Source organism: Haliaeetus leucocephalus, unplaced genomic scaffold (assembly GCF_000737465.1).
Source record: "Haliaeetus leucocephalus isolate CR32 unplaced genomic scaffold, Haliaeetus_leucocephalus-4.0 Scaffold555, whole genome shotgun sequence".
Lineage (NCBI taxonomy): Eukaryota > Metazoa > Chordata > Aves > Accipitriformes > Accipitridae > Haliaeetus > Haliaeetus leucocephalus.
Window position 1 is genome coordinate 8,538,415 of NW_010972991.1, and position 27,988 is coordinate 8,566,402.

At 43.2% G+C, this 27,988-nt stretch overlaps 1 protein-coding gene across 1 annotated transcript in view; it reads left to right on the top strand.

The window, feature by feature from the left end:
* The window catches only part of SNTB1 (syntrophin, beta 1 (dystrophin-associated protein A1, 59kDa, basic component 1)), a 116,230-nt gene that overhangs the window by 59,150 nt on the left and 29,092 nt on the right, over positions 1–27,988 (top strand). Inside the window, exons 2-3 of the mRNA XM_010576962.1 lie at positions 462–678; positions 16,637–16,844. Coding sequence (XP_010575264.1) covers positions 462–678; positions 16,637–16,844 — 425 coding nt within the window. The remainder of the gene's footprint in view (positions 1–461; positions 679–16,636; positions 16,845–27,988) is intronic.

Below are 27,988 nucleotides of genomic sequence, written 5' to 3' on the forward strand. Positions count from 1 at the left end.
ACCAGAAGCAAGATGTGAGTTTGCAGCACTGGGAGTATCGCTGGAACATTTTAGATAGGGGAATAATAGATTCACTGTCACTTGGTTGAATGTCTTTCTTAAAAACTTCCTTATACCTCAGTCAGCTCACGGCTTCTGTACATAGGAATTGCCGCACAAGGACTTATAGCCTGTCAAGGAGAGGTCGGATGGCTCTGCTGGCCTTACACTAGCTATATGTTTTTATTTCACCTATTCTGTTCTTTTTCCTCGTTTTACTCATTGCACCGTACTGAGATTGGCAGCAGTCAGATCTCCATCTTCTGTATTTGTGCACCTTCCAATGCTGTGATGCTGGACAAGTAGAGACAATAGCCAGTGCTGGGGGTTGATCCCAGTTCAAAAAACTCACGTGGGATGCAACTACTGAGTATCCATTTACTTACTGCTTTCCTTTTTCTTTTATTTTTTCTTTTCCATAGTGAAGTACATGAGAGAAGCCACCCCCTATGTGAAGAAAGGCTCTCCTGTTTCAGAAATTGGGTGGGAGACGCCTCCCCCCGAATCTCCCCGCTTGGGTTGTGCCTCTGCCGACCCCCTGTCGCAGCTTTCGCTCTCCATCCACAGAGACAAGAAGACAATACCGCTCAAGATGTGCTATGTGACGCGCAACATGACGGTGTCAGACCCCGAAAACAGGTGAGCGGGGGATTTGCCCGGGGCTGCATTTTTGCCTTTGCGTTGAATTGTCGTTGACCTTTTCAGCATTGGGTTTGGTGAGCAAGAGCTGGCAATGGGCTCTGGCCACACACGGCCACCCGGTGAGGGGCAAGCAATCACCCATTTGGGAAGGGTGGGTGGTGGTGTCTGAGCCGTGAGGTGCTGGATTCAGCTTTTGGGTTGTGCTGGAGAAACTCTTCAGTGCAGTAATCCAACATTTTTAGTAGAAATAGAATCTCAGGGGTTTGTTTTCATCCTGATTAAGTGTCTGCTTTTGAAGGAAAAGACACTGTACACACTAATTGGTTACATCTTCTGGGCTGGCTTAATCCAATTCCACTAAACTGCATTTTCTTTTCTTTTTTAATGAATATTATTTTAAGAATGGCCTTTTTTGTCCATTCAGTTCTGGGCATTAAAGTCAAGAATAGGAGAAAAGTTCCATTTACAAGGCATTAATGGGGAATTTCTATGACTTCTTGGGTTTTTTTCATAGCGTTAAAAATAGGATGAGCTTTTAACAGCCCTTATTTATAACGTATGTGGAACAGCTGCACCACACCAGCACGCTCTCTGATCCCTGCTCTAACAGCTGCTAATAAAAAAGGGACCAGTCAAGTCAGTAACACAGACTGCTTCTTCCATCCAAATAATGGCCGTTTTGTTTTTCTGCAGTGTGCTGGCTTGCCCAGAAGCTGGGTATAATGCCTTTGATTCTCAGCGCTTACGTATAGGCATAAAAAAAAGTTAACATTTTCCTTTGCAGAGAAGGATAAGGAGAAGAGGGGAGAGAAGGGGGTTTGCGGGGGATGGCTTCCCCTGTAATCTCTTGCATTGCAATTCAGAAACTTTATCGGTTTCTGTGTAATTTTCCTTCTTTCTTTTTTATATTTGTCTGACTTTCTTTTAAGGGTGTTATGCTATGCTCCCTATGCTTTGGTTTTTAGTATTGCTCCCACCAAGTGGTTACTACCATAGTCAGTGATAACTGACCACTACAGAAGTGCAACTGTAGAACAGGAATTACCCTAGCAGTCTTTCTCAAGTTTAAATCAAGGTGGTTATTGGTATCGGCCACTTTTTTTTCACATATATCTGTATAGTTTAAGATGTTGAGGTTTGACGGCTGTATCGCTAGCCTGAGAGTTTGTCGTTCTCTCTGCCATGGAGTGTATTTTAAAAATACCCATGCAGGTCGCATTGTTTCAATCAGCACAATGTAATGATGCTTTACAGGTTGGCTTCGTTCTTTCAACATTTTTCTCTTTTTTTTGATTGTATCGTAGTTCTCAGCTTCTGTCACTCTCCTGGTCCTCAGTTTTGTTTGAAGGCCAGGAGGACTGATTCAGAGGGACACACACTCATTGCTCATGATAGTTCTGCAACGGAGCTGACTTTTTTGAAGCGTCCTACAAGTGTGTGTGTTCTTAGGTGTTACTAGGAAGTAACATGTGGGAGAGTCATATTGCTTATTATCATGGTTTTCATTTTGTGTTGCTGTCATTTCCTGTGGAAAGAGTGACTCTGATTGTTACTGTAGTCCAACACGGTGCAGTGTACAGCTTAAGCTGGATTTTTCCATCCGAGCACACAGCACCTCACAGTCGTGCTAGCTGCAGTGGAATAGTGGCATCCCATTGATTCGCATTTTTACTTATTTCAGGGGGTTTTAACTATTCGGAATACTGGAACTGATATTGCCCAGTAGAAATGCTATTACAATGCAGTGACCCTTTCCCACTGGAATATATCCCAAGATAGTAATCTGATTCCACAAAAATAATTTGATCTTCCTTCACAGCAGAGCCCAAACCATGTCCTTACATGCTTGTGACACTTCCGTTTCATAACCTAGTGACCTGACACACATAGATCTAATAACTGATGGTGTCACTTTGCTGGATGGCTTTAGGAGAGCACTGCTGGCAGGCTGCCAAAGCATATGCTGGCTATAAAGGGGCTCCTTTGGACTATAGCTGAGCTAATTTTCATCTAAGACCAAGCATGGATGTAGAAAGCATGAGTTTTCCAGTGCAGATACTTCTCCAGTGCTGGCTGGAGATCATGTCATAGCAGGGTTGTGGGACCAGGCTGAACTGGATTTATGTTCAGCATGAGAAGATACCTATGTTAAAGGGCCCAGAAGGAAATACCTGCTTGTTGGCACTGAGTCACCTCCAGTTCTTAGAAAGCTGGGGTGAAATGTGGTTTTAATGGGAATGGAGGAAGTTACACATATGGTTTTCCCACTAGAGCTGGTAGCCCTGCATAGGATTTCTGCTTCTCCTTGAAGACTGGTCCCACTTAAGAGATACTTAACTCTGTGTCTACTCTTGAATGGTTTGGTGAGCCTGTTATTTCAGAGCAGGAGTGAAGTTTGGTGCTTTTAGAGCCAGCAGTTCTCAGTTGTCTCTTTCACCTAACCTGCCTGTGGGTTCACTCTTAAGGAGGTAGGGAATTGTCTTGTCTGTCACCTGATTAAAAAAGCTGCAAGATACCAAGGAGAAGATCCTTAATACAAACCAATGCCAAATGTAGTGTGTTGGAAAATATTTTTAATAGTACAAACACAGCAACAGGAGAAAAGATGCAGAGCATCTTAGTGGCATCTATGTCATTCTCCTCTAGACACAGGGGCTATTGTTACATTTTAGGCTGGAAGAAACTAGGTTAAAATAATTACTAAAATCTGTTGTTTGCCTGCATTTTTACTGATAAGAGTCCTTCTTGGTGGCAGCACTAAAAGGTTAATGTCAGGCCTCACGAGGGAGCATCCCGTCCCAATGAAGGAACATGTCTGAATGGTCACAGCTAGTAATACCAATAAGCAGTAAATCTTACTGGAGTATAAAAAGCTTTTCATCAATTTCTGGTGATGATATTAAGGAATAGGAAGAAAAAAAAAAGAAATAGGCCTCTGAGGTGAAATTTGTTCTGTTGGTGCTTTTAAAGTCTTGGAACATAGTACAAAGGTACTTCTGTACATAGCACAGGAGACACGACTTCCCTGGAGGAATAAGGCTGTGGTGCATGGACTGAAGAGGTTTTCTCGTCTGCTTTTTAAATCACCCTAAAATCCTGCTTGCACTTCATTCAGCCAAACCCAGAAGGTGTGGGCCTGATCCTGCCAGCACTTAGTGTGCACAGATCACGTTTTTCCAGTGGCAGGAGTCCAGAGCACTGTGATCCTTACACGGAACTTCAGCAGGGATCCAATCTTAAGGACTGAGTTACTCATTGGCAGGATTTGGCCCTCTAATGGGAAAAGTTTGCTTTGGTTTTGAAGCTAGGAAAAATGAGCCAAGACACGTTCCCAGCAGCGTGGTGCCAGCTGACAGCTGCTCAGAGTGGCAGTGCCGCAGCGAGTATAGGTATAGTTCATAGACTTCACACCAAGGACACGCGGAGAAACAGATAAGGAATTTTCCTTATCTGTTGTCCATTTCAGGGTTGGACTGAGAATTACAATCAGAAGGTAAAATTGAGCAGGTACAGTTTAAAGGTGCCAGAGGAACTGGCTGGTATCCATTCATTCTGGGCTCTGAGCACTGAGCTGCATCTGGGAATTACCTGAGCTTCCCAGGACAACAGGGAGGTGCAACACAGACTGAGACCTGTTTACTCCAAAGGCAGCTATAGCTGTAAGCTGCTTCATTACTTTGTTTTTGTTTTTTTTTTTTTTTTTTGCATTGGGAAGTACTGATTCACTGAAAGAAGTATTTGCAAGATTTATTGCAAAGCTGTCACTCCCCAAACTGGTTCCTTTTTCACGTATTCTTTAAAAAAAAATTTTCTTACATTATTTAATAACATATCAGTAATGCACAGTAACGGGGTCAGTGAGATTTAACATTTTGAATTGTAGTGGGTGTATAAGCATGTAATTTATGTAAGCATGAAGTATCCCTGTGTGATGCTGAAATGGCATTTCAAAATCTTAAATATAAAACAATTCTAGTGAATTTGGATGTATTTACTTCTGTTACAATAACGCATGAAAACAAAAGTTGAAACTTCTTTAAAACAAAACCTGAGTTTCAACCAGATTTAATATGGCATAGTAAAAACTAGTCCTTGCACCAAAAAACTCAAGACATGAATGCTGATAACAAACGTAGGAAGTTAGCAGAAGACCGTGAAGATGAAACAGAGAGACAAACCTATTTAAGTAGAAGTCAGGGATCTATGACGCCAGTATAGGACAGACTACCCAAAAATGGACTTCCTGAATGTTTTTCTGATGCAGTTTTAGCTGTGAGGCTGATCGATTATTTATATAGGTGATGTCTGGAGTACCAGTAGAAACTCCATGCCTTTTCAGTAAAAGTCTATGACAGATGACCGTGTGTAGTTTGGGACCTGCCAGCACTCCCAGTTTCACTGCTGATCCAAAGCACAACTATTTTTCTTTAAAAGGACTACAAGACTTGGTATGTTCAGACGGGACATGAGGAAGCATTTCTGTACCAGGTGGGTGATCGAACACTGGAACAGGCTTCCTGGAGAGGTGGTCGATGCCCCAAGCCTGTCAGTGTTTGAGAGGTATTTGGACAATGCCCTTAATAACATGCTTTAACTTGGTCAGCCCTGAGCTGGTCAGGCAGTTGGACCAGATGATCACTGTAGGTCCTTTCCAGCTGAACTATTCTAGTCTAGCCTAGCCTAGCCTAGTCTAGTCTATTGAGGAATGAAGGACATTTAGCTCCTGCACCTCTTCAAGCTCATGCTGGTGTAATTTAAGGGTGGCGGAGGGGGCAGGGAGGCAAGTATTAGGCAGTAGAGAAGAGTCTGGATGTCTCGTTGGTGAAAGTGTGGGCTGGCTCATGCCTCCACCCTGCCTGTTTCCTGCTTGGTAAACAGGACCATACTTTGATGTTGCCAGGCGCGAGCAGCCACTGGTATACAAAGCAAAGGCTGGATTCTCCTCAAAGAGCAGCATGGTTTAGATGTTCAGCTTTGCAGCCTGGGTTTTTTCCCCACTGACGAGGGAGCGGATCCCCCGAGTCACATACCTGATGTGGGGCTCGCAGAGGGCAGGGCACTGCTGTGGAGAGCGACCATGGTACTGAGAATGAGTTATGGCTGCTCTTGCAGAGCATAGGTCCCATCTATCTTGGTTTTTGCCTCTTGCCTCTTAAGAGGTAGTTTGATAATGCTTCTACTGGTAGAAGCACAGATGGGGTGAGGTGCTGGGCAAAGACTGAGCCCTGGACCCAGCACTAAGGAGGTGATGGACCGTTTCCATCACTGTGCTGGCACCAGTGCAGCATGCTGGAGCAGTGTCAGCCCTGGGTGGACACCAGCAGTTCTGTGGGGCTTCCTGGGGAGGTGGAAGTCTTTCCTTCCTAATGGGCAGTACAGATTTAGCAGGACTGGCCTTTGGTTTAGGAAACTTGGGTTTTTTTCTGTTACTGTGTGTTATAGGTGGGCAAAAGAAAGAGAAAGGACTTTCATATGTGTGGGGGGTAGAGCAAAGGTAAAGATACTATAATGGGCGCACTACCAGTATAAAAAAATCCCCCTCCACACCTCCCCAAGGAATTTGTGCCTTGCTCCTTGTGCTGTTATTGAGCTGCTCTCTGGCTGTAGACAAAATCTCTGTGAAATGGAGAGACCGTACTTAATTCACAGTGTTGTTGTGAGCTACAGCTTGAGATCCTTGGATGAAAGGCATATAGCACTTCATTATCATTATCGGTACAGACATGTTTTACTATTTGAATATCAATAAGTTCTTTGAAGAAGTCATTGAGCCTGCTAGAGTCAAAGTCCTGATTTATATCAAGAATTTTTGTTACTCTTTTTTTTTCCTGGTGGGCTGTGTTTATTATCTGTTTAGATTACTGTTAACTAGGGAAGAAATCAACAATCCAACATTAAAGTAAAGCAACTTGAAAGGATGCAATTCAAATCCAGAAAAGAACAAAAATGACAATAATCAGGGTGAAACTCTGGTTAACTCTCCCCTCATCCTCAAACCACCCTGTTGTGCTATGCTGTTGCAGTGTGCACAGGCTGTTACAGAAGTATGATCTACCACTGTGAAGCCCTTTACATCCTGGCCCACAAAGGGTCGTGAATTTAAGATCAAGGTGAACGTGGGTTTTTAACCTTAGCTCCCAACTATTTTACTGCTATGGATCCAAATCCTCCTTTTGTGTAAAGTTGGATGTTTCTTGTGGTGTTCTTGTTTGTTTATAGTAGTGTAACTGCTAATCTGCCCCCAAAATCTGCTCTTTACTGGAAGGGATGAACAAGTGGGCGGCACTTGAGATTTATCTACTCTTCTCTCTTTTCAAGCTGAGAAAAGTTAGGTGATATAGCTAAAAAGGCATTTGCAGCTTCTCCTTCAATACCCTGAGGGCAGGAGAGGGAAGAAGTTGGGCTGTGGGGAGAGGAGTGGGCTGGTGGGATGGATGAATGGCTGGGCGATGGAGAAGGCCTCCTCCTCCTCCTTGATACATTAACATGTCCTCTCTAAGAGTTGCATGGCTGTGGGACCCTCCTTGGTAGCTGGGGTCAATGCGTTCAGGGCTAGGGTTGTCAGATGAGAGACCCCTGAGACTGCATTTCTTCTGTTATAACAGAATTTTGGGGCAAACCATTAACTGCTAGAATTAATAACTGGTTCAGACTGGGCTGTCTGACAGTCCTCTATCATCTACATCATCTGCTTTTTGGGCAGCGCTGCAATTGCTGGTACATTTTGGAAGCTGCAGTCATCTGTCTTGATAAGGGGCAGTTTTCCAGCCCTGTAGGAGCCGGAGCTCTGAAGCCTCTAGACAGAATGGATGAACTTTTTATTTTGTTTTTTTCATTATTAGGAATAGTTATTTTCCATTACTTATGAAACTTCCCACCAGCCAAACAGGTCATCAGTTTTGCTCTGGGTTGTATGAACTTATGTCTTAGCCTCAGTTTCTTCTCAGCCTTCTTGGAAGGCCACTGAGATCAGACACCTCTGTAGGACTGTCCCTTCTGTAGAGAGGTGCATTTTGGTCTCTTTTGAGTCAAATCACCCCGTAAGCTTTATGGAAGAAAAAAACCCCTGCCGAACAACCCAAAGGCCATTTTCTGCAGAGCAACCTCAAGGGTATTCATTTATACAAAAACTTCAACAAACTAGGTTGAACTTTGGGGTTCATTTACTTTTATTTACTTCAGGTTTAATTTTTGTTCTGTTAGATCATGTTAAAATAGCTTTCTAATGTCCTAAGGACCTGCTGTAGTCTCTGGGCAGCAGTTTGAGAAGTGAATTGCTGGGGGAATGTGCCAGGATTTGGGGAAACAGTGGAAACCCGTGAGTTTTCCTGCAGGGTGTTTGAGATACCAGTGTAGAACTGGATAGTTATGGCACGTTGTGACGGACCTTCAATCCATGCAGGTCTTGGTGAATCTGGGATTACTCATGTTTCATTTTCTTGAAAAACAAGTCACATCTTTTCCCTGACGTAATGACATGGGGCTTTCTCCCCTCCTCACCCTTCTGGGCCCGACAGGCAAGCTCCTGGTGTCCTTCCCATCTCCAGCACAAATCGAATAGGAATGGGCAGAACTCCTGCACCGGTAACTCAAAAAAAGTGTCCATTCATGCATGCAGATATGTGAGTGTAAATAAAACTTTGTGTATATGTGTGTGTCTATGTGTGAACGGGACCGAATGTGATCTGACAGGAATAAAATATGTCATAGTGAGTGGGTGGTGAGGAAGGATGTGTGTGGTGTGGAGGTGGTAGTAACTGAGGCTGGCAGAAAGCTTTCAGCTGGATTTTTGATTAACAAACTTTTAACCAAAGTTTTCTTTTCTGTGAAGATATTTAAATACTGAGTTAATGGAGAAAAAGAAGGTATGGTGGTGGGTTTTTGTGTTGTGTTCTGGGGTTTTTTTTCAGCCACTGCTTCAGTTAGGGGAGTTTTGAAAAAGTCAAAGAATATTGATTTTTCCAGCCAGCTTCAACTGTAGAGGACTGAGCTGAGGAATAGAAATAAGGGCAAAGGAACTGGAAATTAATCAGGGGAGGGGGAACAAGAAGAAGAAACTGCCTTGAGAAATGCATGGAGGGAAGGGAGGAGAACAAATTAAGAAAAGGTGGTGGAGAAAGAAGCCAACCAACAAGGCAAAGTGAAAACCAAGAGAGTGAAAACTGCAGGAGACTTTACTTAGTGAACATTTTTGCAAAAAAAGAGAAAGATCAAAGCACTGAAGAGATGGAGAAAGAGAAATGCTCCAAGAATTGTGTCGCAGATTAAAGGGAATGGAAGAGCTGTGTTAGTGCTACAGGGCAGGACAGAGGAAGGCAAACAGTTAATCATGTTTTATGTGTGTCTGTATGTAAAGGTATGTAAGTGCTGACATCCCAAGCTGCCCCGAAATAATGTTTGACAGCAATTTTAACACCCCTGAGAACTGCCAAACAAAGAAAGTTGATATGCAAGGGTTTCAATTTCCTGCCATGCTCCTCGTCCCTGCAGTCTTCGTGTTATGGTGTGGAGCCAGTGACAGCCTCGAGACCCTTTTTCCTGCCTGGCTGTTGTCCTGTGCTCAGTGCTGGGCTTTCCCTCGCTTATCAGCGGGTCTGCAAATTGGATTTCAGTCTTACAGCTCTGATCTGGCCTGACCTGCCGTTAATCAACGAGCAGGATTTTCAGCTGGTGTTTTTGAAGCTGCTCCCTCCTGCAGCTTGTGTAGTCACTTGTATGGCAGCAAATTGCAAATTACAGCCACGGCGTGAGCCTTGGGTGGTGGGCTGACGTTGTAGGTGCTGCAGCTCAGTGTTGGTAGGTGCTGAGGCTGCGCTTTAGTGCTTAAGTTGTACGCAGAGACATGGCTATTTTAATACCCTGTGGTCACTTCTAGCTTTCACATGCATTTCTGCTGATGGAAATTCCTGTTTTCCTGTAGTAGGAATCAGGGGGGGGTTACGCTGAAGTTGTTACTTCTTCTCATCACTTACAGCTTTTCCGTCAATCTCTCAGTCTGTTCAGTGGGAAGATGAGTTTACTGCCAGTAGTGGAAGTGCTGGGAGGTGACCCATGCCTGCCGTCCCCGAAGAAGACAGCAGTATCTTGGGGAGGTCGGCTCCCAGGTGGTGCTCTCTCCCCAGCGCTCAGAGGCCGATAGTTGATCCAGAAGGAATTTGTGGTTTTGCTGTCATGGTTGTTGAACAGTCCAGCTTCTGTTTTGCTTTGCTTGGCAACTAAGTAGTGATCCCTGGGATTTCTTGATCATGGAAGCCAAAAAGTAGGTGTATAAAATAATGAGACATTGAGAAACATCCTGCTAGATGAGGTGGACCTGCTGCTTTTCTCTTCCAGCAATACTTTCTCCCGTGACAATTCATCTGCAAGACGGAGCTGATCTATCAGCAGCCCTGCTCATTTGTCCCATTTCCCTGTTAGTTTTCATGCATGCTCGTGGATCATGTCCCCTTCTTTGCCCTGGGTCCTACTACAGCACTGCCTACCAGCAACAGCAGCAGTGGTCTTCCTTCTCAGAAGACATCTAATTCTTCTCCAAGCCCACAATGTCTTATTTCTGCAGCAGCATGAGACTCTCCACCCTCGTCTCATCTGAAGGGGTCATTTACCGCTATTACCAACTACAGTCAGGTGCTCTTTGCTTAGCCTAGACGCAGCTCCAGCTGCAGAAGGTTGGCTTTGATGCAAAAAGTGCTTTGAGGTTGGCTGTGGCTTTGCTAGAGGTGCAGCTTTTGTGGCTGAAATAATTTTTTTTCCCTAGCATTAATACACTTTCCTTCTTGCTGTGAAAGATTTGCTTCAGGGAGCTGTGGTCAATGTATTGACCACACCAATCACAACATCTTCTGGTCTTAAAGTTTCAGACAGCATCTTTTAAAGATTAAATCAAATTCCTTCCGTGCCTCTGAAATAATTCTTCTTTTTTTTTAATTCATTTTTTTTCTATTTTTTTTTTCCCAAGTAGCTGACCCCACTGGTCCTTGAAACAGCACTTTTGCCATTATTTGGTGCTGAATCCACTGTGAAGAAGGCTGGACTGTGTATTCCTGCGTTACCAATATTCAGCACTATTACAACCACTATATAGAAGAAAAATTCAAGAAAGAAACAGATAAGAGGCCTTTTGGGCAATGCAGAAAAAGAGTTCTGCTCCTTAAAAAACTATTTTTAAAAACTGTTAAATGACTTTTGTAGTTGTTCGCAGTAAAGAAGGCAGCGTGTGATGTGCTTTGCAGGTCGGTCAGCATCGGCTCACACTGCTGTGTGAGCAAGTCTGTTACAGAACCAAATCCTTTCATTACTTGCATGCAGCGCAACTCTGCTGATATCCCTTTTCTTAAAGCCCAGCTGGTGGCAAATAGAAATGAAATCAACTGTGACAGCTCGTTAGTGATATATACACCCTCTGTTTGGACATCAGTCTAGTCCAGCTCCCAAGAAACAACTATCTACATCGTTTTTTACCACTGTAAGTTGAAAGTCAGCAACTAACTGTTAATGCAGCGGATACCCTTGTGACAGCGAGGGGACCAAGAGAATTTCACATAGAAAAAACGCCACTTGATTACCAAATAGGACTTGCTTGGTAAAATTGCTTTCACCTCCATTTAGGTGCGTCAAATGAAGATGCTTCTTCAGTGTATGCTGGGGAATTTGTTGCAAGCCTAACAGTCTGTCTATGGAATATTTTCCTTGCAGACTAAACCCAATGTTTCCATGGCTTAATTTTAACATGTTTTATTCCTGGTTCATCTCCTGTTGCTGCATGTAATTGAAGAATTGAATTGAAAGAATTGAAAGAATTGAAAAAGAAACTTAACAGAGTTTTTTACTTATTTTATAACAGAACTTACAACTATTTAAATATAATATCCGATTGTGTTCCTCTAAATCTCCCCTTATGCTGCAAAGGCTGCAGTGTTTGTACACTCGGAAATCAACTAAATTACTGTTTCATGTGCAGACAATGATGGAGGAGGTAGAGTGAGCAGTTTGGCCCTTGATCCCTTTTTAAGTTTGCAGACTCAGTGGCAGAGTGTTTTGTTCCTGGCTGTGCCGGTGCAAAATCAAAGTAGCGTGATGGACTCAAATAACTCTGGCTCCAGCTTATCATTAACTTCAAGGGATTTACTCCACACTTTAATCAGTCACTGAATGCATAATCTGACCCAGGAAGAGGCATAAAGTGTAAATCAGTGCCTGATTTGGTCCTGAGCCAATGCTGGTGGGAGAAGTGCTTTCAATAGATTTGATAAAAGGTATTTCTTAGATAATGAACACTCCTACAGAAAGAGGCCTTATCAAATGTGGAATGAGTATGGTCTATCAAACATTTGCTTTCCACTTCTTCTGATCCTCTGTAAAGTAAAAACTCTGGATGATGAAGCAAGGGAGGGAGTTTTCGCCTCTTACATGCAAGGTTATGGCATTTGGAGGCACCGGGTTTTGTGGCACCCCCATGTTCTGCGGATAGAGAAGGGGATGCTGAAAACACTCCTCGGCTCAGTGGGACTCTTTGAGAAGGAGAGAGAAAATTACTCTTTTATTATAAGGTTTGCCAAATGATCTCTGAGAAAATGTGATATCATTCATATGCATTGCCAAGCTGGAGAGATGCCGTGCATCTTGGCAGCCATCTAGAGCTAACATATAATCCCTTTGGGTTGGTATAGGCTTTATCAGAAACAGCTCCATATGCAGTATTTACATAACTGTGGTGGAGTGTGAGAATAAACACAGCTGTGGCATTGCCCTAAATATTTCAATTCAGTGGGGAATTAAGGGAACTTTATCACTGAACTGCAGATAACAGAAGTCAGTAAGCGGTGGTCAGTTTAGCCAAGGAACAAATCAAAGCTACAATGGCTGGACTGCTGGAAACATTAAAGTGCTTTAGTGTTGGAGTTTACTAAGGTCACTGGTATTTTTTTGCTTTTCAAAAAATATGGAAATGCAATCAGTCAGCTGTTATACAAAAAGCATCATCCAAATGGACTGGTGAATCAAAGCAGTGTAGACTGAAAGGCAGAAAAGGGAAGAGTTTATAGGGACACAGCGCTTTCAGCATCTGATTGCGGTCAGAGCCCATGGGTTTCCAGGAAGATTTTAAGTTTCTTTTAGAATCTCCATCCCAATTGACTGCAGAGACAGGAGTCCTGGATCTTTAGTGGAAATCTGCAAGCCTGGTTTCCTAAGGATAGTTTAGTGCCCCGATCTTATAGCAATAGCCAATAGCAGAGTTCAGGCAGTTGAGGATTTAGACTTTCGTCCTTAAGGTATGAATAAAAAAAGATGCCCTACCTAGCAGCTTGCACAGGAACAATGCTTGCAGATGTATTGCTTGGGCTGGACCAGTGCTGTGGATAAAAGGACTGAGTTTCAGGGCTCTTAAAGCAGCATTCATTCCTGTTTTGAACTCACTTTTGAGAAGTGTAGCATGTATTGTCCAATCTTCCTGTCACTCAGCTCAGGGCATGAGGTAGACTTTATGCAGTTTACTTTATGCAGTAAGTGCATCACCATCAAATTTTGATGACTGACAAGCAGTCCGCAAAATAGCCCCATAAGAAGTCACTGAGGGATGACATTTTGCAAGCATGGCTCAGTATGTGTGTGTGCATATGTTTACTAGAATATATACATTGATGGGCTGGTTTTGGCTGGGATAGAGTTAATTTTCTCCATAGTAGCTTGTATGGGATTGTGTTTTGGATTTGTGCTGGAAACAGTGTTGATAACACAGGGATGTTTTCGTTATTGCTGAGCAGTGCTTACCCAGAGCCAAGGGCTTTTCTGCTCCTCACCCCACCCCACCAGCGAGCAGGCTGGGGGGGCACAAGAAGTTGGGAGGGGACACAGCTGGGACAGCTGACCCCAACTGACCACAGGGACATTCCAGACCATAGGACGTCATGCTCAGCATATACAGCTGGGGGAAAAAGAAGGAAGGGGGGGACATTCAGAGTGATGGCGTTTGTCTTCCCAAGTCACCATTAGGCGTGATGCAGCCCTGCTTTCCTGGAGATGGCTGAACACCTGCCTGCCCATGGGAACTGGTGAATGAATTCCTTGGTTTGCTTTGCTTGCGTGCACGGCTTTTGCTTTACCTATTAAACTGTCTTTGTCTCAGCCCACGAATTTTCTCACTTTTACTCTTCCTATTCTCTCCCCCATCCCACTCAGGGGGAGTGAGCAAGCAGCTGTGTGGTGCTTAATTGCTGGCTGGGGTTTAACCACAACAACTGCTATCACAGTAGAATGTGTATATATTAGAATATACATAGTTTAGAACCCCTTAAACAGAATTGTTAAGAGCTGTCTAAATGTTCATTATTTTAGAGGACAGAGGAAGTACACTTTGATGAAGGCCCAAGCAGCAAAACACATGTTTGTGTGTTAATTCACTTGCTTTAAGTAAGAATTTAAGCATTTTCCAAATTGGAGGGAAGCGCATTGCCATTTGGAAGCTCTTTCAGCTCTGGATAATTTATTTTTAAACCAAAGCCTGCTACAACTCTAACTTAAAAAGAAATTACACAAGTTTGCTGCTGTTCCTTTGCATCTGAAAAAGCAGCACATGCTTCTGAGTCTTTATAGTCCTTGTTCAGCACTTTTTTTACTGCACGATGTGCAGCGACTTTGGAGGTGGGAGTTCCCTTGTAGAAACCACAGGCTTTGTAAAGAACGTTGTTTCACACAATCCATACAGTGAATTAACATTTTTCAAAACCAGCACAATACTGCTGTGCTGTCCAAATAATTTTTGTCTTTAAAAGAAGTATGAAAATAGGAGGTGGAATGCAGAAAATCCTGAGTGCTGCTCCTGGCTTGTTCCCTGCCTTGTCTGGGTTATGCACCTTTCCACTTTTTTGGTGGTGAAATGGAGATGCTGTCACTGACCTCATTTGTAAAATGCTGTGAGATCTCCTGCCAAAAAGTGCTCTGTAAGTAATAAGCAACATTTCCCTGATTACCACAACGTACTTTGAAAAGCCAAGTCTGTATAGTTTGTTTCCATTGGTAGCTGCCTACAAGAAGAAGTTCAAACTCAAGTTCGTACGGCAGTGGGAGGGCAGTGTTTCTGATAGAAAGACAGACCAGGGTGTGGTAGCTGTGTATGGTTGTAATGATCATCTGACACAAATGGCTAAATCATGACTGTCAGGGAGACAGCTTTTTCTCGCAGTTCAGAAAAAATGAGAGTGTGTTTGGGAACGTGCCTATCTACAAACATAGTTTTCTTATTCACCAGACCTGCATCATCTGACAAGGAATTTTCCTTTTGGTACCTGAAGTTGAATCCTCGGTGCATCCTGGAGTGGCTAAATAAGAGCCTTTAATTTCAGACAGCTCTGGGCTCCAGCAGCTTTACTGAGGAAACATGCGTTATTGTGTTTGCTCAGCGCTTTCTGAAAAATCGACCCACTTTTTAAGCTATCCAAACAGTGATTTAGGACCCTGCACAGTTCATCTGCTGAGTTTGGAAAATCATGACCTTTTCTATCTTTAGAGCAGTGTCTACATGGAGACCTCCCCTTCCCAAAATGGACAAACATGAGACCAGCGGTCCTCACTCTCCAAGCCCCAGAGAGCTGTGCAGATCAAGTCACCCTCTGTTCTGGGTTCTGCTCTGGTTTAATGAATTAATTAAAACTTCTTAATTGTTAGTTAAGCTCCAAATTGCAGGATTTTCTAATTGCATAACAAATATTTGCATTACAGTACTGTTTTGAACCTCAACCTGAATAAATTCCACTGAATTGATTACCCTTCTGCTACAGAAAGGAGTCGTTGTGTGTCCCAGAGATCGGGCAGCAATACACAGGACAGAAGTACGTGCTTAGGCTCAGATCCCAGGTCAAATTTGTGTCGGTAATGTTCAGGGGCAGTCACTGTACGTGTATAGTGAAAAAGCACAAATGTGATACGGAGTTGAGTGATGGGCAATGACCAGGGCTTGGTTTTATAATTGCTACATTAAGACTATTACTTTGTGGGTTATTTAATAAATGTTCAAGTAAAAGTGGCCCACAAAGCTATAAAGAGCACACAAAGCACCACTAATAACTAATAACTTCACTGAGAACAGAGCTGAAATAGCTGCAGCTGCCTCTCAAAGCATTTTTGTTGTTGTTGTTAGCAAAGGTGCTGGCACAGGTCCCATAACCATGATGGACAGGATTAATTTTCCTGAAAACTGTGTTCATTTGTGCTTTTTGAACCACAGTGGTAGGGTGGAAGCCCACAGGATGATCTAGTAAGCATGGTTTTTTGGGGGGAAAAAAAAAAAGTCTCCACAGGAGTTTGGAAAACTGTAAAAGATGCCTGCCAGCAGCAATCACATGGTTGCAGTTAGCGCTTTCTTGTTGCCGCTGTTAGCAGGCTCTAAATGAGCATTGAGGGGGTTGGTAACTCCTGGAGAAGGCCAGTTGCGGTGGGCTTCTGGTTGATGCTTAGTGGTGTCACAGAAACCACAGCACAGTCCTAAGAAAACTCCTCCATTTGGAGTGAAGGTGGTTTTCATTTAGCTCTGTATGCGTAAAATAAACACATTGAGAAACTCCGGGTGTGCCGTGATACCAAGCTAAAGAAGGCAGCAGCTTATCCCTGGCTTCTCTGCAGTCATCTCCCGTGCAGTTCTGGATGGTTGCTGTGTTGGTGAATGTTAATGTGTGGATGCTCCTCTTGTGTTCATATTTGAAACTCCTATTGATGTGCTAGATGTGGGGTTGCATCAACACTGGGAAGGCCCCTTCTCAAGGATTTTACTGAAATGCCAGTACAGGCCTAGTTTCAGTTAAGATGATCCTACTCTATTCAGGTGTTGTAAAGGTAAGTTTTTAATGCTAGGTCTTGACATTCTGCTTTTTAACTGATTGCTAACTCTAAGCAAGGTAATAAATTTTGCCGCCTAATGGTATCTGAGTGAACATAACGTTTTCCCCACCCGTTTTTCTAGACTTATTGAAGTTCATTCACCTGATGCCAAGCACACCGTGGTGCTCAGGAGTAAGGATTCGGCTACAGCCCAGGCCTGGTTCAATGCCATCCACTCCAGTGTCAATGAGCTCATCCCCAGGGTGATTGCAGAGGTCAGAGACCAGCTGGGTAAAACAGGGATTGCTGGAAGTCGAGAGATTAGACATCTAGGCTGGCTTGCAGAAAAGGTAATGAAAACTTTCTTATTTTCATTTCTGTGCTCTCTCTTTCTTGCTTGCTCTTTGTTCCTGAATTCAGCCTTGTCTGGAAGTGGAGAGGCTAAATGAGATTCTGGGTTTTGATTTAGCTTTCCATGAAGACCTTTCTTTTCTTAACGTGCCAATTTTTGTGCTTTAAAAAAAAACCCCAAAAACTAGAAGGTCCCCTGAGTCTTCGCTTCTGTATGCCAATTAGCAAAGACTTTCCTGAGAGATGAAAAGTCTCATGATCTGTCAAGTTCAGGCATGAGACATGAGTCACAAAAACTGACACCAGCCTCAAGCTCCCCTGCCGTATGTCTCCTGTTCACATATATGAGTTGTCACCTTCCTACTCCCAGCCTGGGAAGTAACCAGTTACTTGGTCCATGGTCCACCCTTCTGCTGTGCCTGGCCACAGGAGCTGGACATGGTCATGAGGTGGTGTCCCCGCTGCGCCTGGGAGCTTGTTCTTTAATTGTAACGCTGCATTTGAGCTGATCTTTGTAGAAGGCCGAGCTTGCAATTGCAACTCTTACCCTGTGTCTTGCAGAGTTTGAGTCTCAAAATGTTTTATGCCACAGGGAAAAGCTGGTGTTCAGTTCGAAAGTCGTTTGGGATCTCTTGACCTGTGGAAAGCCAACCCATGAATGCACAGGGATGGTATCAGTATGAGATGATCTGGTTTTAAATCAGTAGCCTCAGAATTTGTTTTAGGCACTGTACCAACTGATAAGCATGTATTTGCTATGGTAACAGCATGAGGATTGTGCCTAGACATACCTCCCATCCAGATATTGCCTGGGAGGCCGTTCGGAGCATCTCTGCCTCTCCAGCTGAGGTGTGTGGAAAAACGGCCACTATGTACACACTGCCCTTTCAACCTCTGCATCCAGCACGGGTGTGGAAAGCTGACTGCCATTGCCCTGAAAAAAGTACTGTACGTTTTAGCTCTATTTGGGATTTTGTAGATGAAAATATGGGAGCCACAGGTGCCATATTTCTGTCTAGCATGCTTTAAGAAGGCACACCATTAATTTTTAGCAAAATGTGGGTCAGTCCACACCACTTGTAGTGAGGCAAAGATTGCAAAACCTTCTAGGCAGATTTTGTATGTTTTCCTGCCCCTCCCTCCAAGCTTGCAGAGTGGGAGGACAGCACAACTCTGTGGCTTAGTGCTGTAGAAAATGTGGAAATTTGGGGAAATAATTTGGGGTTAAAACACCAAAGCATTTGTAAGTCAATTTTGACAGTATTAAATTGTACACCTGTGGGGTCTTTAATATTGTTTTTGCTTTTGTATCTGTTTCTATAAACTTAAGAAATGCTGTATATAAGAGGCTTTTTCTGTTGCAAAATACTGTCCTCTGAAAGGGTAACTGCTCTGTAGCAGAACATACAGACCTTATATGTAAAATATTCACAGGTAATTTTAAGCAGACATACGGCATGCTTGTGGTTTATTAATTTCCTCTCCTTACAGTTAATATACAATATCCCGTTCACACACTTCTTTCTGCTTTTTTTTTGCCTTATGGACTAAGATCTTATTTCACGTTACTCATTATGGACCGGTTCAAGGTCCTGCTGAATTTAGTGGTGAAACTTGTGTTGCCATTAATAGGGTCAGGCTGCGGCTCTGTGCACGTTCCAGTGGCTGCCATCAAGAATTAGCCTTGAGAGATTTGCAGTGACATTGTTACCCGAAAGTCAACACGTTTTTTTCATTAAACTAACCATCCAGAGCTGTGCAATAGTAACAGAGTGAGGTCAAAAGTTCTCAGCTTCTTCTCATGTTGGAGACGTGTTGAAAAATAGAGAAAACCACTACATATGGTAAAAAGCAATGTGAAATTGCTTTTATTTTGTTAATGGACTGTGGGCTGTAAAGCCTTGTTGAAAGAAAGATAACCTGAAGTGTGGGAGAGGAAGGTTTATATATGCAAACTGTATATGCAGTGTTTCAGAGGAGGTGTTCAAGGCAGCTAGGTGAGGTGCTGACCACAGGGGATTTCCTAGATGCTCCTCATGCAAAACCTGGGTTTGCCAGTGGGGAGAGATTAAATTCTGCAGTGATTTTTGGAAGCACATGGGGAATACCAGCTTTCTTCTCCTGGGGTGAACTTCCCTACCACATCTACTGCTGGCTGGTTTCTAAACGTTGGAGTTCAGAAAGGGACCTCATTATTAGTAGCCACAAAATCAAACATGTGCCTTGTATTTCTCCTGATATTACCATTAATTTTTTTTCTCTGTGATGTTTTGTGGCATATCTTGCTATTTTCCCAGGGACTGCAGAGGGAAGAAATCTGAACTCTGTTTTGAAAAGCATCTTAGACTGTAACTTTTAAGACAGCTTTTATGGCATTGCATTATGTTACTTACATAGCATACTTATCCTTACAATGAATTCTCAGCAAAATGGAATGACACTAAGTGAGATGAATTCCTCTGCTTGTTTGGGGAATGCAAAATGTAATCCCATAGAAATTTCACTGTAATTTGCTGTGATTACTCTCTGCTTTCATTAAGCTATTTCCTGGTTTGACATTTTTTATATGTCTCTGCTCTAAACTTAGCTCTAAACTTCAACCTTTATGGTACTACAAAAATAGATTCATTAGCGGAGCCTCCCTCAGGTAGGTAACATTAAAATAAATAGTAGGTTATCTAAGGTACTATGCAATTGCATGCTAACAGGATTCTTCCACCTTCATTGAACTTCCCTGTGAAGACAGCCCTAAATTTGTGTTCTTCAGCATGAAACATCCATCTTGCATCTCCACCATCAGGTCCCTGGCTGTGCCCTGGGGTGGGCAGTGAGGGTCTGTCAACAGGTAAAGCAAAGCGGTCTGCATCACTTTAAGAAAGCAAACAATCACTGTGGCGTTGTTATAGGTAAGGAGAAAAACAGCCAGAAGCAACCATTAGCGATGCCATATTCCCTCTTTTATTAAGGCACTAACCTTGTCCTGACCTTGACCTTATGGCAAGGGTTTCTGAAGCTGGCCAAGGATTAGGGAGTTATATTAGTCACCAGCATCCTAAAACTTTTCTGTAACTAAGAGAAATTTCAAGTACCAGTTTGTAATGAAGTGTGTGTGCTCCCCATCACCTTTTCTTTCTTGTATCAGCAAGATCTGTGGGATTAACAAGCATGCTAAGCAGGAGGGCCCAGCTACATGTGGGTTTTAATCTTTTCAGGTCTTTCCTTTTTTAATGCTCCCTGTAAAGATACTTTTAGTGGCCAAAGACAAAAAAAGAAGTTAGTAATGCCATCCTAACTGAGGAGCTTTTCCATGTATGTTTTAATTGCCCCTCTTCTTCCCAGGAATCCTTTAAATCCTTGTAGAAATGTCTTTTCCACCTCTCTCCCCCCCCACTTTTTTAGACTTCAGCACAGCCTGCTTTTCATCTCATGCTTATCCACCTACTGTTGAGTTCCTTCATGAGGAGCAAATTCAGCTCTTGCACTGGAGAGCTAAAACACTGAGGAAATGGTAGTTTATTTTATCACTTTGTAATGTCTGTTCCAATAGACCAAGATATCATTGGCAAAAGCTTTATCTACCTTTTTGCCTCTAACGCAAACACAGAAAGGTGTTCTGGCAAAAGTGGTTTTGCAAAGGTAGCTTTTGCCAGTTCAGCAGTTGGCCAAACAAGCAAAAGCATGACTGGTTTCAGGGGAAGCCAAAGCTGTAGACAGGTGCCAGGCTTGTAGCTGGGTCAGTTAAAAAAAAAACCAACCCTAAATGAAACCCCGAGCTCTGCGTCTCTCCCTGTCCTCGTTGTGCCAGTGACTCTTTAAATGTAGAAAAGAAAAAATGCTTCTGCAGCCAGAGACTGTTCTCCTTTCTGGATGTCAAATGTCTTACAGGCAGTGGGCTTCTTAAAATTATCTCAAAGCTCCTTTGAGAAACTTAAAAATAGGAGTTGCTGCAAGTTGTCTTTTATAATGTTAATATTTGAAGCTGCAGAAAAAGTGCCTCTCTGGGCTTTTCTCACTAGATCTTAACCCTAGCACTTGGTTCCTGCTCACGCTGCTCTGCCTGCACAGGGTAAGTGTGTCGTTGCTCCCACAAACCTGGTGTGGGGATCAGAGGGGAGAAAACACCCAATATTGGAGGGGAAATAACCAATGTGGCACAGTGAATTGGAGTTGTTCTTCAGCTCCAGACACTATCTCCGAAATGAGAAGTGTGTTAATATATTACAGGCTGTTCAGTCTCCTCAAACCTTAGATAACCATATCATTGTGTTAGAGCTGAAGTGCGAGGCATGTCACAGCAGAGTGATCTTCTTCAGTATCGAGGCATATATTGCAGTATTATATTTATCTTCCTGCTCTCGCTCTAATTCAGAGGAGGGAATGATTACAGCAAGATTGTGAGCCGTGCAAGCTGTCCAAACAAGATTTAGGCAAATGACATGAGAGTGTATTTGATTTTTTTTTTCCCCCAGTATGAAATGAAAATGTTTCTGGTTTACTGTTTCCTTTGGAAGTATGTTCGCTGGTTAGCAAAACAAGTAGACAGCAACAGAGCCACGTTGTTGTTCTCATCAGAGGTAAATGAGTTTTCAAAGAACGGAAAAAAGCTTCAATCTTAAAATTTCATATAATTTCCAAATTGTAAAAGTGAGCTTAAAAATGTCTTTGCACGAGAAAACCACCAGCCCGTCACGTAGTTAAAACATTTTGCCTTTATTTAACATTGTGAATATCTGATTTTAACCACCTTCTTGTGAAGCACAGCAGCTGCTAGGCAGCATTTAAAAAACCCTGGCATGTCCATGGTTGGGGCTGCTGCCATCCCCCTTAGCTCTCCCATCACGGTGGTGGCAGTGCTTGTCTGACCCTGAGCTGGATCAGATAGTTATACTGGTAGAAAACTTATTACTTTTGGTGGGGTAGCATTAGCTTTCTGCAGGTTTTATGACACATGCAAATCTCAGTGCAAGAGTAGTAGTGGGAGCCTGTGGCAAGAGGGAAGGGATTGGGAAACAGGGCTGCCTCGTTAGCCAGCGTATAACTCTTCTTCTGGGCTAGCTGCCTCGTCAGACTGCACAGTCCGAACCAGCAGCATGTTCAGGAATAAAATCCGGGTTATACTACTCCCCAGGTCTTTCTTCAGGCCCTGGAGAGTACCATTGCATGTTTAGGCTGAAAGTGCAGCGAGCTTTGGGTTGTACTGGGCCTTAACCCCAGTGCAAATCAGCGTATGGTTTAACCAGATGAATAACTTGCTAGAAACATGGGTATTTGCTAAGAAAACTGTTACTCAAATGCCTAATTTCTTTGCAAGGAAATTACATTCCTGTAGTGTGGTGTCCTTTGCAATTTCTAGTCTCTACAGGGTTTTTTTTGTTCTTTACTTTCAGTCTCTGTTTTCTTCACTATTTATCTAGGCATGTTTGGAAATACTATACACCTGTAACGCCCAGGAAGAAGAGCAAGGCAATTTGGTCCTGGCCTCCTGTTTTGAGTGATTGGAGAAAGACCCGATTTCTCATATTGATAATATATAGCTGGTCATAATCTTAAAATTGATCTGACCTTTTGGAGATTACACATACCTCAAATCGGAAAATCTTCTGTGTGCCCTAAATTAGAAATTGTACTTTTAAATCCCAGCTAATTACTTGCTGTGGAGCACTTACATCCAAATGAAGAGTCCTGCTTTTGCCCTGTGTCACTTAACCTTGCAGCTTATTAATTCCGCAACTTATTTGTTTGCTTTGTAAAACACCACAACAGAGCGCTTAATTACATTAGCAGTCTTCATTATCTGGGATAACGATCAGACTGTTCTTAGGAAAGACGTAAACCTGAAATAGCATGAAGAGTAATTTCCTCTCCCAGCTTCAGCGAGGTTCCTTCATAGGCCACTTTCATCAGCAGTAACATTGTTCTCTTCTTGCTTTAGGTGCCTCCAGTAAATAGATACATTAAGGAAAACTCAGGCTGAAACCAGCCATTTCGTTCACCATACTGTGTTAAAGGCTTTGCCAGTCTTTATCTGTAACACACGTGCTATTTCTTCCCATGCCCATGAGAGCCAAGCAAATGATAAATCTAAGTCAGGCAGAAGCGCGCAGTGCAAGGGGATTGAAAAGAAGAGTAAGTGTAAATAAATCATGAAAAATTATAGGAATATGGTGATAAATGCATGAAGGACCTGAGCTTGAAAGTCTGTGTTTCTGCAGTACAGTTTGGTGGTTGTAGTGAAGGAAAACCACTCTATCAGATAATTAAGGAGCACAGTTAAATAGTGAGTGAGCACCGCTGCGCCTGTGGTAGCCTTCAGGTGTTAAATTATTCTTGCAGAAATAGAGCTGAAGTGTAAACTGAGGCCCTGCATGTCCTGTTGTCCTTCCCATGAGGGCTGCGTTAGTTCTGGCCGGATCCCAGCGGAGGTAATCACATCCGCTCTCCCTCTGCCTCAGTTTTGATCTAACCGTCCTAACAACGGACTTAACTTCTTCCATAAAATACAGCATATTACTATTGCTGTTCTAATGAACCCCAGGAATGATGAGAAAGCTCCTTTTAATGTCATCCTGCTGCAGAGTTTTATTTAACTTCTCCCTTCCTGCATCAGGAGGAATCATGAGCCCGGAGACGTGACTCCTGCTCTGGCAGCTGTGCCTGCATGGGCAGGGGGGGACACGGACCACAGGTGGGATCCACGTGGTGGCCTCTGGCTCTGCTGCGAGAGGGACCTCTGCAGATGTCCTGCCGACAAACCCGGGGCAGGGTTTGAGAGGGGAAATGATGGGCTGTAGCTTGGAAGGAGGAGAGGATGCCGAAAGGAAACCTCCCCACCTTGTGGGAGCTGTTTCTCTCGGTTCCTCCAACGTGGTGGGGTGGTGGCTGTGGGAGGACGTCCTGGCTCCCACGGCATGGATGCTGAACTCTTTCTTCTACATAACCCAAACCTGAACTGCTGCTTGGCTGGGCTGGATTTTGCTGGATGAGGGACTTTCTAGATTTTGTTAGATGAGGGATTTTCTTCCTACATCTTGCTAAATTTTCAGGATATTAGGCCTCTCCATCTTTCACCTTGGCAGCTGCAGTTGGATGTCTCCATAAGGGTCCACCTCCCCTTGCGCATGTGCCGGATCAGCTCACCTTTCAGGGCTTCGCGGGTTTGAAAGCGCGTGTTTGAACACATTTGCAGTCAAGTTCAGTTGGAAAAAAAGCAGGAAAGATACAGGTATGATGTGAAAGAAGGCTTTGATCGCCTTCCTTCGGAAGCAGGTGAAAGGCCTCCTTTTTTCTTTCAGCCTCTGACAGTAAATATTGCAAGAAAGACAGTGAAGGAATTGGGGACAGCGATGCTCCTTGGTTTTCAGATGTGATGTAAATGCAATAAGAGCCTCTCCTTAAAACATGTGTTGCATAAGGAAGCAGAGACCTCTCCGGAACCCATATCCAGCCCTGCCATCAGTGGGGAGCACGGGGTGCCCTTCCCAATTATTTTAAGCACTTAGGCACCAATGCAACTGGTCTCCCTCTGCCTCGTTGTGTTTCTGCCTCCTTCTGCTGGTCCAAGTAGGACGTCAGCAGTGGTGGGGTAGGAAAGGGGAGTGCCTGTGCTTGCCCAGCTGGGGGATGAAGGGTGGGAGAAAGCAGACCAGCACGTCGGTTGGGGAAGGTGTGGAGCCCATCCCGGGTGTTCAGAGACGCTGTGGAGCGACGTGTGTGTTATCTGGGATGGGCAGGCTGGCATTAAGGCAATGCTTTGGGACAAACTTAGCTGAAACAAAAGAGCAAGGCAAATGCAGACTGAGCGCTAAGAAAGCCCTAAGCATCTCCCCCATGAACCGCACTGACCCGAGCAGCATTGTGGAAACCCAGCTCACCTTCCAGCCCCTAGATCCCGCTTCAGTTGTACGGGACAAACAGATTTATTCTTACATCCCTTGGGCTGATCTACTCTGATTACGCACCGCTGTGACACAATGGGCACTGAGAAAGACAGTGTTTTGCAAGAGCTACACCCTTGCACTCTGCTGTTTGCTCTTTTGTCTGCATTCTGCTGCTTGCTGGCTGCATGTAAGAAGTTTGAAAGGGAAGAGATTGTCTATCTTAGAAAATCTTAGCTTTTCCAGACATTAAGTTCCCATCAAGCTGTGTTTTCTCTGTTCAAAGTTACCGTGTTCTCATTTGCTGGTTTTGTCTCCTGAAGTTAAAAATCACCTTCAGGGGAATGGAGGGGCCCATTAGGGGCGTGTTGACCTTCAGGCTCTGCCCGCTATGAATTCCTCTCACCCCAGTCATCAGGGTTTTTTTCTAGCACAACGATACTCCCATTTCAGCTTTTTGATTAATGGCATGAATAAATAGATTAGAAAGCAGCAGAATAGGCCATAAAAACCCCCCTCTTCTCTCTGCCCTGCAGCCCTTCTCCCCCCAGGACCCTCAGCTGATCCCCATGGAGAAGTCTCCTGGCAAAAGCGGAGCCGTTCCTAGTAAAAATGCCCTAATTTAGAGGAAAACATTTGGGTTTTTCCCTGTCTTTTTGCATAGTGTTGTGCCATCCTGCTTGCCCACTCAGCTTGCAATCAGAGGTGTGTTGTCTCTACCCACAAGTGCTTTTAGGACAGATGACCTGGTTAATGTTTGAGGGGTGTTGCGGAAGAAGAGAGTATCACTGCTGATACAAGCAGAAGAAATATATGCCTGTATCCTGTTTTGGCAAACAACTGTTAACAGAGAAAAATAAACAGATTTTCTAAAAATACCTTGAAAAGAAGCTGTGTTCTCTGTTGGAAAGAGGGATTGACCTTTAGAAGAATAGGAGAGTTAAAAAAAAATAGTGGAGAGGAAAAAGTTATGTGTGTTATAATTTTCAGTGTGGCAAGACATTTACTCAATACAGACTCTACAAATACAGTCCAATTTTAATCCTCAACCTCTGTTTATGTAATAGGTTCCTAAGGCTATTAACGCCAGACTTTTACCTTATTATCGTATCCTGGAAAAATAAAATTATACCCATAATACCATGACAGCCTTTACAAAAATGTGCCATTAGACAATTATATTGCAACTCACTAACTCTGGAGTGTGCAGGGAAGTATTTCTCGTACAGCCTAGTTGTTGTATCAATAGCATTTTCAACACCCTTGGTTACTAAGGAAGAAAGAACATGATGATACCATAAGTAAAATAGCATATTTTGAAGTACTGGTTTCAGGGCCTGACTGTGGCAAGAGTGCTTGTGTTATGAGTGAAATCCTCATAAGAACTGTACTTGAAACAAATCCACAACTGAAAAGGTTTCTTGTATCATTCCTCTCCTCTCTCCCACTCTTAAACTAGTGTCTGTTTTATTTTAGTTATTTTAAGACGGGAAATGTTTTGACACTGGAGTTTTAACTAAAAGAAATAATAGTGCTGATGAAAAAAAAAATCCTTTTATTCCCTTCCCCCAGATCCTTCAGTTCTGAAGATTTATTTCTGCCTGCAAAGTTATCCTCTCTGCTTAACTGGACAGTAATTGATAGTGCGCATCACGATAATTAGTCTAACAAGTCTCGTAAACCCCAAGCCCCACAGCTACCTTTAAGCTCCATGTTGTCTTTACTGTAACGTAAATAAAAGCTTTAGGAAAGAACTGAAGGAAAAAACCAAACTGATAGCAAGGGAGCCTCCTTTCCCTCTCCAAGGGGTTTCCTCTTCTTGTTTTTAATGAGGCCCATATTGGTTGTCATTTGTATCTTCCCTGATGAATAGTTTGGAAGAAAAGCTTTCTCTGTGCACAGCAAAAATTGTGCCAAGTTGCTGACCTTTGCTTTTGGTGAGACCTCCTTTGAGTCTCGGTCCTAAGCCCAAACATATTGTTGGATCAATATCATGTTGATTTTTGGCTCTGATAGTAATGTGCAGCTAATGAGTTGTACGGTGTACACATTAACCTCAGACCCGACAGCGCTGATGCCAGGCACGTAGCAAAATCGTGCTGGGGCTGCAGGAAAGACATACAGTGCTGGCATCTTAATAGAAGGAGACAATTAAAAACAGTAGAGCAGTAGCACAGGTTCACTGCTTGTGGGATGTAGGATTTAATCAAAGCAGGAAAAACAAACCATCTTCTGTCTGTTCGGAAAAAAAAAAATCTCAACACCATAAAGGTGCTTTATGAACTGTGAAATAGAGAGGAAAGCCTGAATGTTTAAACAGTAAGATAATGATTTTACTACCAAAAGGGAATCTACTTTGGGGAACAGCCATTGAATAACATTAGATTTAACCTTGTCAGAGATTACCATCTAATGATTATCATGGCATTGCAAGGAATTTGGGAGCATTGCTATATTTTTTTGATTAGTAGATACCTTATTTAGCAATACTTCAGCAAAGTTCTCCTGTCCTCGCAAGTAAAATTCCTAAGACCAATTGTTGAATTATGACAACCAGCCAGCATCACTGGTTTTGAAAGCAGCTGTTTCTGATCAATTCCAAAAGTAACACTTCCCTCGAAGAGCCAGATTTTGATCTCATTTTACAATTGTAAATCTAGGGAGAGACAGTATTTTGCTAATCATCCCCATGGAGAGATGGACAAAAATCTCAACATGCACAATATTCTTCTCCTGGCTGTCTTCCTCACTTGAAGGACTAGGAAAGGAAGGAAGAGTTGCACAATGACTACATAAGAAGGCAACGTTTCCACTTTTAATGTAAGCCCTAAATAACCAGCTGCAGGGGACAGGGAAATAGAGACAGAATAAATGTGATTTCTGCAGGTCGCACACAGTTTTATGTCCTCCTCTTTGTGCAATGAAAACTGATCAATAAAGCTGAAGGAGCGTTAACTGCTTCACACAGAAAATCTAGTGGAATCGAATGGAAAAACCCAAAGTACACAGAGATGCAGTCTTTGGTGTTCACATTAGACTTTGGATGCAAGATAGGAAAGGGACAGGGTGAGAAGGGGGGTCAGTGGGTAGGAGAATCCAAAACAGGATCTTCTGGAAGAGCAAAGTATGAGTAGATGTATGAGAAACTGCCCCATCCTTGCATTGTTCCTAGTAGAGTTCCCCATACATGCAGCATTACCAAGGCCTGGAGAGGGTGGAGATGAAAGAAGTGAAGTGGCCTCACATTGGCATTGGGGACTTATCCTGTC